The sequence below is a fragment of the Actinia tenebrosa genome, unplaced genomic scaffold, assembly GCF_029948245.1.
Source record: "Actinia tenebrosa isolate PJP-AT-01 unplaced genomic scaffold, QUT_ActTen_1.0 PGA_scaffold16__25_contigs__length_10494907, whole genome shotgun sequence".
NCBI classification, from domain to species: Eukaryota; Metazoa; Cnidaria; class Anthozoa; order Actiniaria; family Actiniidae; genus Actinia; species Actinia tenebrosa.
In genome coordinates, this window is record NW_028292576.1 from 8,943,540 (window position 1) to 8,959,452 (window position 15,913).

General features: G+C 36.6%; 6 protein-coding genes across 9 annotated transcripts in view; 3 read left to right on the plus strand and 3 right to left on the minus strand.

Annotated features, from left to right (window-relative positions):
* Nucleotides 1-1,313, plus strand: LOC148910731 (uncharacterized). The gene has a single exon (XM_089031018.1). The coding sequence runs from the start codon at nt 143-145 to the stop codon at nt 1,298-1,300; it is 1,158 nt and encodes a 385-aa protein (XP_088887144.1). The 5' UTR covers nt 1-142; the 3' UTR covers nt 1,301-1,313.
* LOC116289389 (synaptotagmin-6) overlaps nt 1-12,059 on the minus strand; it is a 32,155-nt gene extending 20,096 nt beyond the window's left edge. Inside the window, exon 1 of the mRNA XM_031696293.2 lies at nt 11,933-12,059. The gene's annotated coding sequence lies outside the window, so the exon portion shown is untranslated. The remainder of the gene's footprint in view (nt 1-11,932) is intronic.
* LOC116289394 (single-stranded DNA-binding protein, mitochondrial) overlaps nt 1-15,913 on the plus strand; it is a 34,428-nt gene that overhangs the window by 17,431 nt on the left and 1,084 nt on the right. Inside the window, exons 1-5 of one of the 4 annotated variants that reach the window (XM_089031022.1) lie at nt 1,633-1,687; nt 11,740-11,800; nt 13,197-13,316; nt 14,446-14,533; nt 15,124-15,212. In XM_089031022.1, coding sequence (XP_088887148.1) covers nt 1,655-1,687; nt 11,740-11,800; nt 13,197-13,316; nt 14,446-14,533; nt 15,124-15,212 — 391 coding nt within the window. In that variant the 5' untranslated portion in view covers nt 1,633-1,654. Of the gene's footprint in view, nt 1-1,632; nt 1,688-2,795; nt 2,934-11,479; nt 11,642-11,739; nt 11,801-13,196; nt 13,317-14,445; nt 14,534-15,123; nt 15,213-15,913 lie in introns of those variants that run through there. The other 3 variants (XM_089031021.1, XM_031696298.2, XM_089031023.1) reach the window with 3 other exon arrangements.
* Nucleotides 1,681-3,007, minus strand: LOC116289390 (uncharacterized). The gene has a single exon (XM_031696295.2). The coding sequence runs from the start codon at nt 2,989-2,991 to the stop codon at nt 1,816-1,818; it is 1,176 nt and encodes a 391-aa protein (XP_031552155.1). The 5' UTR covers nt 2,992-3,007; the 3' UTR covers nt 1,681-1,815.
* On the plus strand, nt 5,963-7,608 carry LOC116289393 (uncharacterized). Its single transcript, XM_031696297.1, has one exon. It carries the CDS (start codon nt 5,968-5,970, stop codon nt 6,766-6,768), a length of 801 nt encoding a protein of 266 aa, XP_031552157.1. The 5' UTR covers nt 5,963-5,967; the 3' UTR covers nt 6,769-7,608.
* On the minus strand, nt 7,564-10,244 carry LOC116289458 (uncharacterized). The gene has a single exon (XM_031696402.1). It carries the CDS (start codon nt 10,242-10,244, stop codon nt 8,016-8,018), a length of 2,229 nt encoding a protein of 742 aa, XP_031552262.1. The 3' UTR covers nt 7,564-8,015.

Here is a 15,913-nt window from a genome sequence, read left to right on the forward strand (position 1 = left end):
AAAAAGTAGTTTGCTTAAATAAGTTGAAACCACAAATTTAATGTTGAAAAGCGAAGAGAGATAAAACATCTGCGAGGTTGGAAACCTTATTGATAACAAACGATAGTAAGGAAGAGTATCTTTCAAGGACAAGTGAGAAAAAATGTCAAGAAAGAATGAGATTCCAGAAGAAGGTGAAAAAGCTAAAGTACATTTACCGGTTGTAGATAATTCAACAGCTAAGGAGAACATCGATTGTGTACTCAATCTTTCTGAAAGAAGAGAAAGTTTTCTTCGACTTCCAACTCTTCAATCCTTCAATGAATTTGATGAGCAGGATCTTAGTTCTCATAGCAGTGGTGAATGCGAAGACGTTTCTGGCTCAAGCATCAACAGTAGTTTTGAAAAGAGTTTCAAAGACTCTCTTCATGATAACGGATCCAGAAACACGTACAGTGTTGTATTGGAAGACAAGGAAGAAAAAGAAATAGTAAAAAGAGTAAAGAAAGAATTCAAACAGGATTTTCAAAATATCAGACAACAAGCTCGCGAGAAGCAGAAATATCTGAGAAAGAAATTCCAGTCGCAAATTAATTCAGCAAGATCTGCGTTACTCCTTGCCCGAGCGAACGCAGAAAGGAAGGCCATCGATAGACTGGAAGAGAAAGCTGAAAAGAAAGAGGCTCAACTTATTGAGAAACGTAAGGAAAGAAGAAATTCGATCCAGAAGGGAAACACAGGAAAGAATTTATTAAGAGAGAGTGTCTATGAGTTGGCAGCTTTGAGGAAAGTTCGAGCAGAGCTGGACCGCGCGCGAGCAAGAAGACGTTCCACCATTGCCTCGACTATTCTAGCATCTCAACGCTTTAGCCTTGGTGTAGTACTAGACTATGAAACTAGAAAACTTGAAAATGTAGAGGAAGTTCAGAAGCTTGTTTACGAATTGCAAAATTTGGGACTGGAAAACGCAGCAAATGACCTTGTTCGTTCTTTACATCACAAGAAGAATTCAGAAGAACAAATGAAAGAGACTTTGAAAGAGGAATGGAAGTATGCGAAGATCAAAGCGATAAACAAAAGAGAAATGGAAATTCATAAACTGAGGCAACAAAAACTAGAAGAAAAAGAAATTATTGAAAGAGAAAGAGCGAAAAGAGAAGAAGAAGAACGTAAACGATTGGAAAGGGAGCGTCTGAGAAGACAGATGGAAGCCTTGAGAAGAAAGGCATTCAATATAAGTATGAGGAAAAGTATGGAGGAATCTAAATTGGTCTCCAGCATCTCCCGGTCTTACACTTATTCTTATTTTAATCCCTTGTAGTGATTTTTAAAAACTTACAAATTCAATCGTCATCGGGGCTGATCAAATTCGGGATACGCCTATAGCTCACAGATTGAACCCTGAAACACTAGCCATAGGTTTATTGGCTAACTCACAGATCGACTGGTTGTATACACCATGCTCAGTCAACAAAAAACTGAATGATAATGACTAGCGGCAACAAGTTGGGACTGCTTGGGTATATTTAATAGAAAAAAGGAACCTTTGCGGGACCATTAAACGTAACTGATGAGAGACGAAGACAAAGTGGACAACATTGTCACAAGTATAAGAAATTGAATATCAAAATATCAAGTGAATAAAAAGGAAACTTTTGGAACGTTGAACGTACTAATGAGAGACGAGGAAAAAATGGAAAACATTGTCGTAAGTATAAGAAACTGAATATCAAAATTAACAGTAGTGCACAGGGACAAATAGTTTTAGTAAAATAACGTGGCCATTCCTTTAGTCTGACATGAAAAGATTTCATTTAATTGATCCTTAAATACTGTTTAGAAATACGAAAAGCTATACGGCCTTGAGGTTCTTGTCCCAAGAAATGATGTCATCGCCCACCGCTGTCGTTCCTGATTTCTGGCTTTTCTCTTTAACACTGCCAAAATTCTTTTCTTTCTTTCTTCTTCTTCTCTTTCTTTTCTTAGTTCCTCCATTTCTAACTTTTCTCTCTCTTTACGCGCCTTTTCTTCAACTCGTTCGCTGCGTAACCTCGACATTGCTCTGTTTGTTGCTGCTGTCTCTTTCTTCTTCATCTGTTCACGTAAGCTTTTCTCTGACATTTCCTTCTCAGTAAGAGCTTTGGTCAAAGTTCTTGCATTTTCATGGAGGCCACTTTCGTATAGTTGAAGGATTAGTCTATGAACTTCACTATCACTCTCAAGTTTCTTGATTTCCATGTGAGGAAGTGCATTTTTCTTTTTGAAAATTTTCTTCTTGTCAACCTTTTTGGTACTCTTTTGGCGCCTAGTGCGAGCGCGGTCCAAGTCTGCGTTAATTTTCCTGATGTTTGCCATCTCCAAGGCCTTTTCTTTATCCATTTCAGCATCTGCCAAAGTCTGTCGATCTGTTGTATCTTTCTCCACCTTCCTACTCTCTTTCCTTTTTGCGCGCTTCTTGAGTGTCTTAGCGTGTTCCTCTTCTGCTGCTCGTTCTAGTGTCTCTGTAGTGTTTTCATCTACCTCGATACGAGTGTTCAAAATAGAAATCCTCGCTTCTTCAAGGTAACTTTGGAATATCATCTTAATTTGTTTATTTCTGTCATGAGCCTCAACACAGATCTTCTTGAATTCATGAACCAACTGGCTTTTAACTTTCCTCTCAATCTCCATCTCTTCCTCAGCTGTTAAATTAACATTACTAAATTCGAAACATTTATCATCTTTACTAGTGACACGTTCTTTAATTTCCAAGTCATTTTCCAGCGTTAGTTCTTCCAGAGCAAAATCAATGTCGTCCAGCCAATCTGCACCCACAACCGACCCAGCCGCGGAGAAGCCATCAATAGTAGACAATCCCCTGATAGAGCTGTTGCTAGAATAAGATGGCTTATCTTCCTTTGGAGTGAATGGAGGGAGTCCACATTGATTCAAGCTTGTACTATCGCATTCGAAAGGTGATGAAAAACTAACCGCATTCTTTCGCTTTGGTTTAGGTAAATCTTGACCAGACATAATTTGATAGGGAAAACGATATTCATAAATCGAATTATTATGGTCGTAAGCTGAACACTTTATCGTTATCAATTTCGCTTGGTATAAATTAGAAGTGTTTAAGAAGAGTTTCATCAGTCGATAGGAAAATTCAATCCATATAGGTGAGGATATTTGTCAAAGTTTCTCTTGCAGTAAACGTTCGGCTTTTACTACCGTAAGCCGAGTAAAGATAAATGAATACGCGTGCACACTGATTAAAATAAGAATTGTAGAATTTGCCGAAAAGATCTAGGCTGAAAACGTTTCATTTTGTAAAAATTTGCTTCAGAAAATATATTCAATATTCTTCGAGCACTCTAGAATATTTCAAAGAACACTATATATACTAATTAATGAATCTCTTCATCAATCAGCACACATCAGGTCTTGTTGGTATATGATACATATGTATCGCCTAAACGGTTGATGAGATCTCTATCAATATGACTAATTAATATTAAAGTTAACGCCATTTCCTATTTCTTGGATTTTCCATTTTTTCTATTCCGTTTTACAATGCAGTTTCTTTCCGTCGTCGCATCATACGTTTACAGTATTACATCAAAATTTTGCTAAAGTATTACAAACTTGAAACTATCTCTCATATCCTCTATATTTTCCCCAATTCATTACCTATTATTTTAGCATACGTACTATGAATGACCTGTCAAAGTAATATTTAATTACCAAGGAATGAAAATGAAGATCTCCCATCATAGAAAATTAATCAAAGAAAAAATGTGACGTCCCTAAAGATGCTAGAATTTTTTGATTAGGTATAACTTGATTATGTACTGTTATCTAGACTTCCGAATATTCACCAAAACAATGTCTTTAAACCTCTTTAATTTCAATTCTTTATCTTGATAACCTTATAATCTGAGGATTTCCACCAAACAACCCTTCCAGGCTGTACGACATCTATCTGAATGATTTATTTGCTGATAACAGCCGGATCTCGTTAAGATTGCCTGCTGACAGTCTTTTTATGATAAGAGAAAAAATATTGTATAGGCTGATTATCTATCGCGACGTTTGTGCGGTTTTCGTATTATGTGGGAAGCGTACGACACTGACTTACAACACTGACGCACACGGTTTGGTATGCTGTAACACATATGCTGTAACACAGGAATGGCTTCCCAAAAATGGTTATAGTACGAGTGGGAAACGTACAGAACTGACTTAGTGCACGTAAACGGTCCAACATGCCGTAATATTGTAATGGCTTCCCATAAGAATGGTTATCGTATGAATGGGAAACATACGGTACAGACTTACCGCACAGTACACGGCACGTCATGCTGTAACATTGTAATAGCTTGGAAAAAGAAGATTAACGAGAATTGAAATTACGTAAGAATTAAAATTTATTTAACAGCAATGAGACTATATGACATCACATGAATACCAAAAATATGATCTCAAAACTTGGAAGAACTACGAAATCTTTTAGGTAGCTTGTCAGTATACTCCCCCCACCCTCCCTTCCCCAGGACATATTAACTCCCTTATGTCCACTTATTCTACTTTCTGTTTTCATGACAACAAGTATCTTTTTAAATTTAAATTTTCAAATCATGAATACCTTCTAGGTCTTTATTCAATGAAACGTTCTAGAAGTATTTTATTTTATTTATTTACATTCATATTTTAACAGGAAGCTTCTTCACTTATAAATGTGATTTTCAAGAAGGTCCTGATAAATAAGATATTTTTACAATAATATGCAAAAAGAGAATTTGGAGGTTGAATATCGAAACCAGCTCGTTACTGAAAAGTCAACATTATTATTACTAGTATGTAAAATTGTAAAAGATGAAAAGTTCAGTATCATTTTAGATTTTAGATTTTAGATTTCTGATATTGTTAAATAATACCAAATGCACCAAAATCCAGAAATAGAAAAATATTTAACGAACTAGGAAGACCATTGCAGTTATAGCACTGGAATATAAAATATGTAATAAGAAATTCGTTTTCCTTATAAATTTTTTCAAGCATTTACCAAGTCAAATATCTTAATATATTCCCTGGTATAATCTACTCGAGTGATATGCATCGTTTGTTTACATGGCAATGCCTTTTGTCCATAATATTCGGAGACCTATAGCTAAATCTAATCTTTATAGCAAGATTACAATGAAACTATGAAGTTATTTTCTTGTTTTCATCCTCTTAGAGTACCATTATTGATGATTTTGAATAAAGGAGGTGGGCCTCGCATTTTATCCCTGACTCCAGGTCGTCCAAGTCTCACGCTTCGATCAAACTCATCCCTAGCAACCTTGCCCGTGTGTTGTATATGATCCAGATGAAGTTGTCTGTGGCCTTCAACATCTACAATATTCTCATGCTGGTTGTGTAAGACACTGATCTGCTGATTTCTAGTGAATCTCATGCGATCTCCATGATCTGGGAGGTTGTTCATTGTGTGTTCCTTCGGCCAGTGAATGTAGCGAAAGCGTTCCTCCATTCGACGCGTCTCTTCAGAATTCGGGTACATTTGGCTTCGATTGAGAGAGTAGTTCGTCCTCACATACGGCGGAGGCTCCTGCAATCTTTTATAGTCCTTGATCTTGTAGTTATGCTCCATTTGATTCATTTTCGGGCTTTTCTTTTACAATTTTTTTTAAAGCTGATAAATTTCGATGTTGTGTTTGTGTAGCAACAAGAATCTTCCCGCGAAAGACTGGAAATTAGCTTCACCGGCGGGATTCCCGCGAGTTTCCCGAAAAAGTTTTACAAAGGTAGCCCAAAATAGATTACATCTCAAACTTCACAAATTTTCAAAAATTATGTTACTATGCCGCTATATAAAACCTAATATTGCTTATAAAAGTCATTTTAAGGAAACTGAGAGCTCTGAATACTGAATTAGATTTTTTTAAATAAACGGAAGCTTTTCAAAATTAAACACATAGCGCGGGAGTCCTGTGGATGATTCAAGTCAAGATGGCGGACGACACGAAGGACGGAGGTTTCAAGGTAGACATTGATTTGTACGAGAAAGGACGACCAAAGTACACTAAAGAGAGTGTAGAATACCTTTTAAAGCAAGTAGGAGTATTAGGCAAGGATAATGATAGCGCTTTGACAATCTTGGAACTTGGTGCCGGCACAGGAATGTTCACAAAAGTATTGGTGGAGGCTTTGAAAGGATTCCCCAAGATTCGTATCATCGCGAGTGATCCACAACTTTTGATGTTAGAGAAGCTCAAGAAAAACATACCAGGGATCGAAGCAATGCAGTTCCTAGCGGAAAAGATTCCCTTTCCAGACGAGAGTATTGATATCGTAATTGCAGCTCAATGCTTCCATTGGTTTGCAAATGCACAATCAGTGGCAGAAATACACCGTGTACTGGTCCCTAGGGGGACTTTTGGTATGATATGGAATTCAAGAAATCAGGGGGTAGACTGGGTTGTCAAAACACAAAAAATCATTGCACCATATTTAAGGCGTGATAACAACCCTAACAACCTGGATAACACTTGGATGGAGCCAATAAAGAGTAGTCAACTATTTGGAGAATTACAAGGGAATAATGACCTCTGCCTGGACCATGAGGGTAGTGCTGACAATATAATTAATACAATCATGTGCATAAGCTCAATTACTAAGTGTACAGATGAAGAGAAGAAAGATATCAAGTCCAAAATCCTAGATGTTCTAACAAATCATCCAGATCTAAAAGGCCTTACTAAGTTTAAGCTACCTTACATAGTCCCAATATACTGGTGTACTAAGCGTTGATGTATACTGCTGCTGTTTCGATGGCAATGCCAATCATTTACAAATTCAAATCCATAACTGAAAAAACATTTTTTTTTGTAATTTGAAACCTTATTTTTTCAAGTCTTGAACCTGACTCTCACAGTAGTGGTGATGATGGTAATGATAACTGATGATAATTAATAATGATGATGATAATGGTGATGGTAATGATGGTAATAACCTTAGCTCATTGGTGTGATGATGATGATAATCAGAGCTTAAAATAATGGTAGGTCATTGGAAAATGTCTATCCAGAATTGGAACTTGTATAGTCAAATCTTATTCTTGTACCCAGACGCTTCTCATTGCCTTGCCAGTCATTTTGATCATTAACGTTGAGCCAGAAACGAGGTACGACTACTAAAACCAATTTAACTGGCCATTATTTTAAGCCCTGGTTATAATATATATGATAATTGTAGTGATGCCAATGACATTGATGTCCAATTCTATTAATTTAGGAAAATTAATGTAGTAGTTAATAACAGCTAAGTTTTAATGGTTGCATTCAAAAAATCCAATATTTTTTCCAATAATTATGTTGTTGCCAGAGATGGTACCAAATAAATGGGCCCTCAACCTCAGCTCTTTGGACTCTTAGGTTTGCATAAAACACTGGCCATAAATTTGGAAAGCATCTTACCTTCAGATTGAAGTCCTTTTTGCTAAGGGAATGAAGCAGTTTAAATACAATTCATAAGTAATTTTATTAGATTTTTATAAAGTATTTTTAAATTTTAATAATAACACTTTTATAGAAAAGATTACTATGCATCATGCATTTGATTCATAATTCAAATACAAATCTTTTTACAAGATATTCTCCATGCATTTCCTTATTTGTCTATTCACATTCATCATTATGTATTCTGAAGAAACCTGTCATCAGCATATCCAAAACGTCAAGACATGTTGTCTATTACATGTGTTTTTTGTAAAAATCTCATTAAGAGATTATAATTTCATGAGATATGCTCTATGTTACATTTTCAACTGTGTTTACTGAATCAATACATGTAAAGCGACTTATTGTTTTGAAATTTAGGATGCCAGTATGCAAGTCATTTCAACTATATACACTATCATGGCTGAGTTACCATGGCCCAAGGTTGAATCTTTAAAGAAGTTTTGTCATCATTATTGTCCCCAGAGACTTCTATCAAGAAACGTTTTTTGCAGTTGGTGGAGGCTGTATTGCGGGCTTTGCGAACGAGACAACATTATCTCATAATCCTTGTAAATATCTAGCCTTTACTTTCTTTAATCTATTTTTGTCATTTTTTTCAACTTGGGCAGTCTGAGGGGTTTTCAACTTAGGTAAGTACGAATAGGTAAATGATCTTGACATATCTGTAGCTAACAACGTGTAATTCAAACTTTCTTGTAGCTTGAGATTGTGTTCTCGTCGCTTCATCGCCTCTGCCTGCCGCTTTGCAATTTCCAATGCTTCCATTTCTTTTCTTTCTTGTTCAAGTCTTTCCTTCTTAGCCATTTTTTTCCTCTTTTCTTCCTGGCGAATTCTCGCAAGCTCCTCTGATTTTTGCTTCTTTGCGAGCTGAGCTGCAAGCTTTCTTTCTTGGTTTAGTTCATCTCGAAGTTTGGCTTCGTATTCATCTTTACTTGCTATTGCCTGGGATAGTTTATCTGCGTACTCCATCATATTAAGGCTTCTCAGCTCAGAGATCATTTTGTCAACTTCATATCGCTCCAATCTTTCCCTGTCTTTTTTCTTTACAGAGTTGAGTTTCTTTGATGGCTGAGGATCTGTTGTCTTTGACAAGTTCTTCTTTTGCAGTGTCATCTTAGTTTGAATTTGCTTAACTTTTGCTCGATCGAAATCTGCCTCAGCTTTTCGTATCTCTTGAATAGAACTAGCTTCTGCACTCAAATCAGATATCGAAACATCTTTAAACGTTTTTCTGATGGGCAGAGCTGATGAAGAACTCGCCGCGTCCGCTAGGGTGGGTGTCGCGAACTTGGACGATGACTCCGCCTTCATGAAAGCTCTCTTTACTTTTATTTCTGTGTGTTTTTTCAGAGCTTCGTTGAATCGTTTTGTCGCTGTTTGTTCTTGAGCAGTAAGTCTCGCTTCAAACAAAATCTTCTTGGCTTCTGCAATTTTAAGGCGAAATTGTTTCTTAACGTCTTTCCGCTCTGCAAGATTTTGGCGCTCAAATTCTTGAAACGTGTTGACACGTTCGCCAGGTGGTTCTGTACTATTCGCCCTAAATGAAAATTCACTAGAGGAGGATTCATTAGACAAACTGGGAAAATTATAACTTGGTGACTTCACAGCATCGTCACGAAGTGTGTCTAGGTCATCCACGACGCTGGGTAGTAAATAGTCTTCCTCATCTTTTTTACTCTCAGTTACATGAGTCGTTTCTTCGGAATTTCGAAGCCCTCTTTTCCCAGTTGCACTTCTCTTACCAAGTATGTTTTGACTTTCATTTCCCTTGACTTGCGATTCTGATTTATTTTGAGTTTTCCATTGATTAAAACTACCTTTATCAATATCTTTTTTAGATATGGCTTTCATGGCTTTCCCTTTAAACCTTCCAGTTTCAGATTTGTGGGCCTCTTTGGGTATCGACAGTCTATGCCCATCGATCTTTCTTGTTTTATTCTCTTCTAAGTCATTCACTTGATTTTTATTGATAGGAGATTCGGTATCTGCAACCTCGTCAAAGTGTAACTCGGGTACATGCAGTATATTCACCTCACACTTGATATTCTTGCAATGAGTAATCAATGATGGAAAACTGTCATCTGTTTCAGTCAATGAAAGTTTTCCAATGGATTTGAGCTTCGAAAACAACATATCTTCTTCATTTTGATCTTTATCACCGACTCCAAAGCGAGTATCGTTAGAAAAATCACTAAACGAAGGACTCGAAGACTTGCCATCATTATCGACGAAATCTTTTTTGCTAGTTGCCAAATGTTTTGGATCATGTTGACGACGGGAAACTTCGTTTAACTTGGCTTTCTTTCCTGAATGAACTGGACCTATTTTGCCAGTCCCTGCAGACTTCATTTTCTTGCTTCTCTTAGTTTCCATGTTGCCGATGACTGCTTCTTCTTGGTATCCAGCCTTCCCTTCTAGCAAGTAGATATCAAAATATTCTTCATTCGTTTTAGAATGTTGGCGTTTCGTTTCCTCTAGGTTGGTCTCGTCACTAAGCCTATTCGAGCTTAAGCATTTTTCTTTCTGAAGACCTGTCATTATTTCTTCTTGTCCCATTGATCCAAAATCGTCACCAAGGTGATTCGTTGTGAATTCCTTTACATCGAGTGTGTTTCTTTTATCATTTCCTAGATCGTTGTAAACCGTTTTCTCAAAATCTGGTTGGGATTTGGAAAAAATCTGTTGCGTTTTCCCGGCATCTTCAAAAAAGTTCAAGTAAGAGTTCGTTGCATAGCCGTTTTCATTGAAGTTGTTGATATGACTCATATTTGTCGTAAGAATTCTCGAAACCCCACGAATGCTGAAATCATCAAAGCTTTCCTCGCCTTACGATAATCCTATTTCAAATTTTAACACGAATTCCACTAACATCATGAAATAATTCTCAAACTGTTTTGAGATCAGTGATTGTTTACATTGCAATTGATACAGTACCTAAAAAACCCCGAACAAAGTTATGCGCACTCAGATACGATCAGTTTTTGATTTCTGTTTGTATTCTCGTGCGAAACAACTGAAGAAGACTGACTGTGTTTCCCTCGAAAATTGGAAATAATATAGAGGGAAAATTAGGGGATGGATTCTTTTGTATCCCGGATACGAGCCAAGTTGAGAGATCACAATAAAATCACCTATTCAAGTAAAATTTGTTATTTTACTGGAAGTTTCTGTTGAAATTTTTTCCTAAGATCTCATTTGCTGAAACGTTTTCTGCGGTTGTTGAATGTTGGATATTCACACATTAAATCCATACAATCTCGACACAGTTTCGCTAAATAGGAATTAATATTAATTATGAAATATTAATTAAATAGGAACAGGAATAGGTGTCAAATATGGCTCGCTTGAGATCAATTTTTAACGTAAATGAAAACTAGCATCAAGTCAGACAAATGACCAGTTCGAAATAACTATTTGGTATCGCAGTATCGCTATAGAATATGTTTATGGAATGAAACTTCAAGTAAACTTGAAGAAAAAATACGAGGGAAAAAAAGAAGAAAACTGAGAAAGAAGAACTGGAAAAAATTTTGCAAAAAGAAACTAAAAAAATGAAAACAAATACACAAAAAACACAACTAGAACACTACGAAATAATAATTTTAAAAAATAAAATAAAATGGCAGAGACAAAACCTTCGAACTGATATAGATACAATGATACACATCATTTACGAGGTATTTAGCCAATAAACTATTTGTTTACCAAGAAGATGCAATTTATCTTCAGAAGAACACATTAATTACAAATATTTTGGTTGCTTTGATGGTGTTAATTGAATATTTTGTGGTAACATTTAGTTCAGGGAAATAGTGATGTAACTACGAAACACAAACGATTCAATTCATTCTTTTTTAACTGGAGGCGGATTTTGTAATGAAAAACTAAGCTCTAATTATTCTTGAATTTTTTAGGAATTAGCGGTTTGTCTCAAATGAAACAAAAAACAAAACACACACACACACACACACACACGAAATCGTTACTCTTGATTGACCCAAAAATAAAATTTTTTAAAGTTTGCGCGCCATCGATCCGCGCAATCCGGTCAGTCATACCTCTGGGGGGAGGGGTAAGGAGAAATAGTTCAGGGGAGGTTACATCGATTCAGTCGAGGAAGAACCACGAGCCAAAAAATGTTTGCACGAAGGTCTCTTTTGCAGGCAAGTTTGTCGAAATATTCCAACGAAATAGCTAGGGATTGCTAAACTAGAGCAGTACGAGTAATATTTAACCCGTTCTAGTGTGTTTTGTTGGGCAGATTCAGCGAATGGTCGCGAGATGTGAAGGTCCTGTTGGGGATTTGCAGCGTGGAGGAAAATGTGAGTAAAGCAAAATGATTCCACTTTAAACATCATCAAAATATCATTACTGACTATACACTAAACATTCTAGCCAAAATATTATCTCTAAAGCATACAACTTCGCGTACAAAGTTAATTTATAATATTTACCCGATGTACGCGGTTGTTGATCACATTTTCTTCTGAATCCTCTTGTTTCTGTGTTCAAAATGCCTTGGTTCTCAAAGAAGATTGCCCAATATTTCTTTGGAATTTGACTTCCTTGTTCTTTTGAGGCCACTGAGAGATAATCATGGGTAAATCAAGCTACCGCATGAGGGGAAATAGTGATCAACCGTCGCGATGGTGGTTACTTGATACCTGTGATGATTGCGAACTCAAAAAGCGCGCCAAAAGTCTTCGGCGCACGCAATTTGATAACCAAAATATCGGCCTCAGGTTACGCGACGGTAGAGCTCGATTCTTGTAAATGGATTCAGCTGGCAAGGGGGGAAGGGGGTAGACCCCTTTTTTGCGAGGGAGGTTTTTTTGGTAAAATTATGCAGCTTCACACCCTACTTTCCTCCCCTAAGAATTTCCTTGATGCATCATGATTTTCACTAAGCATTAAAAAAAATTTTATTTGCTTATGCTTAGCCTGCACAGCGGCACTTTGAAGAGGGGAGGGAGAAGAGAAGGAAGGGGATTGGGGACTCCCCTCCTCTTCCTTCTCCCCTCCCCCTTCCCAATGAGCAGCTACACAGGCTAGCTTATGCTATGCTGTTATCTATAACTTATTTTAAAAAGACCCTGATGATGTCACATTGCATAATTGACAACTTACATGTTGATTTTTATGGAGGGACGTAAACTTGAGAACCTGAAAAAGAACTGCTGTGGCAAAGGATGATCAGATGAACTGAAAAACAAACTCAACTAACTTACAATCCCAGACAGAGTGAAACACACATTCCACTAATGTTGGCCAATATTTTGTAGCATTTTGATTTAAACAGTAGTGATGTAATTGGTTCCACATTGTTTCATACCTAGGCCAATTGAAAATGTTCTCCAATAAATTGTATTAGGGAAGCACTGGTGGCATAGTGGCGAGAGCGCTCGGCTCTCACTAATGCGACCCAGGTTTGAGTACTCATATTTGAGTAGAGTTGCTTGTTGGTTCTCTCCTGTGCTTCAGGGGTTTTGTACAGTTTGTAAAAATCAATTTTTTAATTTCAATTGGAATCCAGTGGATGAATAGCTACTCTGTGGAATCCTCTGTTAAACACCATTTTCTATTTTTTATTTATGTATACCTTCATAAATAAAGTCTATTATTATCATAATACTATTATTACTAAAGCCGTCTCTGATTTTGACACACAATTATGTAACATTTAGCTATGATAAAATAATAAAGACATTTTATCTACAGGTTTAAACAGTGTACAGCTTATTGGGTACACTGGTGGTGACCCAGTGCGAGGAGGAACAGAAACACACCCATTGACTAGATTCAGTTTGGCAACTACAAAATACTATCCTACGAGGGATGGTGAGTTCATGACTAATTTTAAAGTGCTACTCTGATGAAAATAGCTCAAATTTGGATTCAGCTGAAACTTCCTAAGAATACTCTTTAAAGGTCCAATAATCACTGTATGAAGTGTTTTCTCAATATTCAGGACGAAAGTATGATATTTTTACGATTATTTTTTGGAGTCTGTGACGACATACACTCAACATCAAACATTGCTACATATATTCCTTTGTATATAAATCCTTAATTTATTTTATTCCTATGAGGCTCAAAGGGTGGCTAATGTGCTTATTTCACATTACTTGTGACTTTAATTTATATTTTGGGGTGTTTGAGTATTTCTTTCTTGGCTTTACTATTGATATTGTGATCATAAACTACAAAGAAATGTATGGAGCGATGTTCGATGTTGAGTGTATGACGTCACAGACTCCAAAAAATAATCGTAAAAATATCATACTTTCGTCCTGAATACCAAGAAAACACTTCATACAGTGATTATTGGACCTTTAAAGAGTATTCTTAGGACGTTTCAGCTGAATCCAAGTTTGAGCGATTTTCGTCAGAGTAGCACTTTAAAGATTGACGAGAGAAAGGGTTTCATTAGAAGCCAACAAAGTAAAGTTGTTTTGCAAGCAAAACCATGCACATGTGCAGTGCTGTAACTATGACCATGCTGTGCTGAGTCCAAGCGTTTTGATTGGCTCAGCAGTGAATTAGCATGTCATTGTCTCAAAGAATGATGTGCCACTGTATTTTTGACACTGTGCCTTGCACTCTGCTATTAGACAGTCTTAAAGAATCTACTCTATTAATCCCTTTTCATGTAACATCAATCTAGGAGTCAAAATATTACATGAAAAACATTTAAATAAGAAATGATTTCAAATATTAGAAGAAAGGTCTCTTGTTTTTATCCCAAGATAGGGAGTTAGTGCAAGGGGTCTGAGGTTTCTATGTTTTACTGAAGGTTGAAAGTTGTTTCACATTGTAGGATTTTGATGCTAATTTTTAATTTTTCAATTTTATACTTTGAAAATACTTCTCTAAGAACCTTGTGGACAAACCTAGAACAATATTGTCCGAAATCCTTGTAGTATATAGAGTTTTAATTTTTTTTAAATGTACATTTGTTGTCCATTAGATAAAATTGAGAGCAAGACATCCTGGCATAGTATTACAGTGTTTAAGCCATTTCTGCAGGACAAAGTTAATTCCTATGTAAGGAAAGGGTGAGTAAGAAAGCATATTCTATTCCAATTTAATTGAATGTTATGTGGGGATTGAACTTGTGAGCACCGTGGTGAAAGAAGGGGTATTAGCAGCAAGCACCACCCATTCTTCTTTGTTCAACCCTTTTCCTGCACAAAAAAAAAATGTAGGAAATAGCATTTCTGTGGGATGGATTTATCACCCCCCCCCCCCCCTCTCTCTCTCTCTCTGTTCCCTTTTATATGCAGGGTAGGTTTGTATGCCATATACTTGTAACATTTGGGTGGCATAGTGGTTTAATGCTCGCCTCTCACAGCTATGGTCCAGGTTTGAGCCACGGCTCATACTGGATCATATGTGAGTTGATTTTGATTGTTGTGTTGTTCTCTCCTATGCCACAAAGGTTTTCTCTGGGTTCTCAGGTTTCCTCCCTCCGTGAAAATCAACATGTGAGTTGAGCGTTGTATGTCATATGTAAATATAGAATTCAGTGGTGGAGGGAACCTCACGGAAGAACCCCATACAGGGAGAGGTGGTTGTAAAATATAATTTTATATTTAGTAAGTGAATACTAATAATGTTTTGTGTATTATCATTGAATTGGTCGTAGGACAAGGCTGTTTGTACAGGGATCTATAGATTACAATTCCTATGTTGACCAGGAAGGTCAAAAGAAGTATATTACTTCAATTATTCCAAGTAAGTTAATTTAATGAGAACCTTTACTAGGGGGGTGGGTTGTAACTCAATGTACAAACCAAAAATTCTGCAACTGAAATGAGAACAAGTTTAATATATTTGTCAATTCCTGAGTCAAAAATCAACAAAGGGAGGTATTCAAAATAGGCCTTTTGCAACGACAGGTCACATTACCCTACCCCCCTTAAAAAGAGAAGTTGTGTCAAAACGAACATCAAAAATGGAAAGAACAACTCAATGTTAGTATAAGTAGGCAAAGTTTTTAGTTGTGCATTTCCATTTCTGATGTAACTTTTGGCGCAGCGTCATTTTTTATGAGGATTAAGGTCACATGACTTGTTGCAAAAGGGCTATTGTAATCTTTGCATCTCTGAAACTATAACATTGCATATTCTATTTCTAGGGCAGGTAAAATTGCAAACTTATAACCCTAATTTTGCGAAATATGGCAATGAATTTGAATAGCTATTGTATTCTGGTCTGACTAGCCTCTCATACATGTGAAAAAGCACTTATGTTTCCATGTGAACACGAGGCAGGTCAGTCGCTAGTCAGTGCAGAGCAGTAGTTACTCAAATTGTTGGTTGCCATATTTCAATTGGTGTATTTAGCCTTTTTCTTTCTTTTTCTTTTTTCTTTGATCATTATCCTTTTATCCCTTTTTTTTCAGATTTTGTTTTAAATAAATACTTAATTAAACC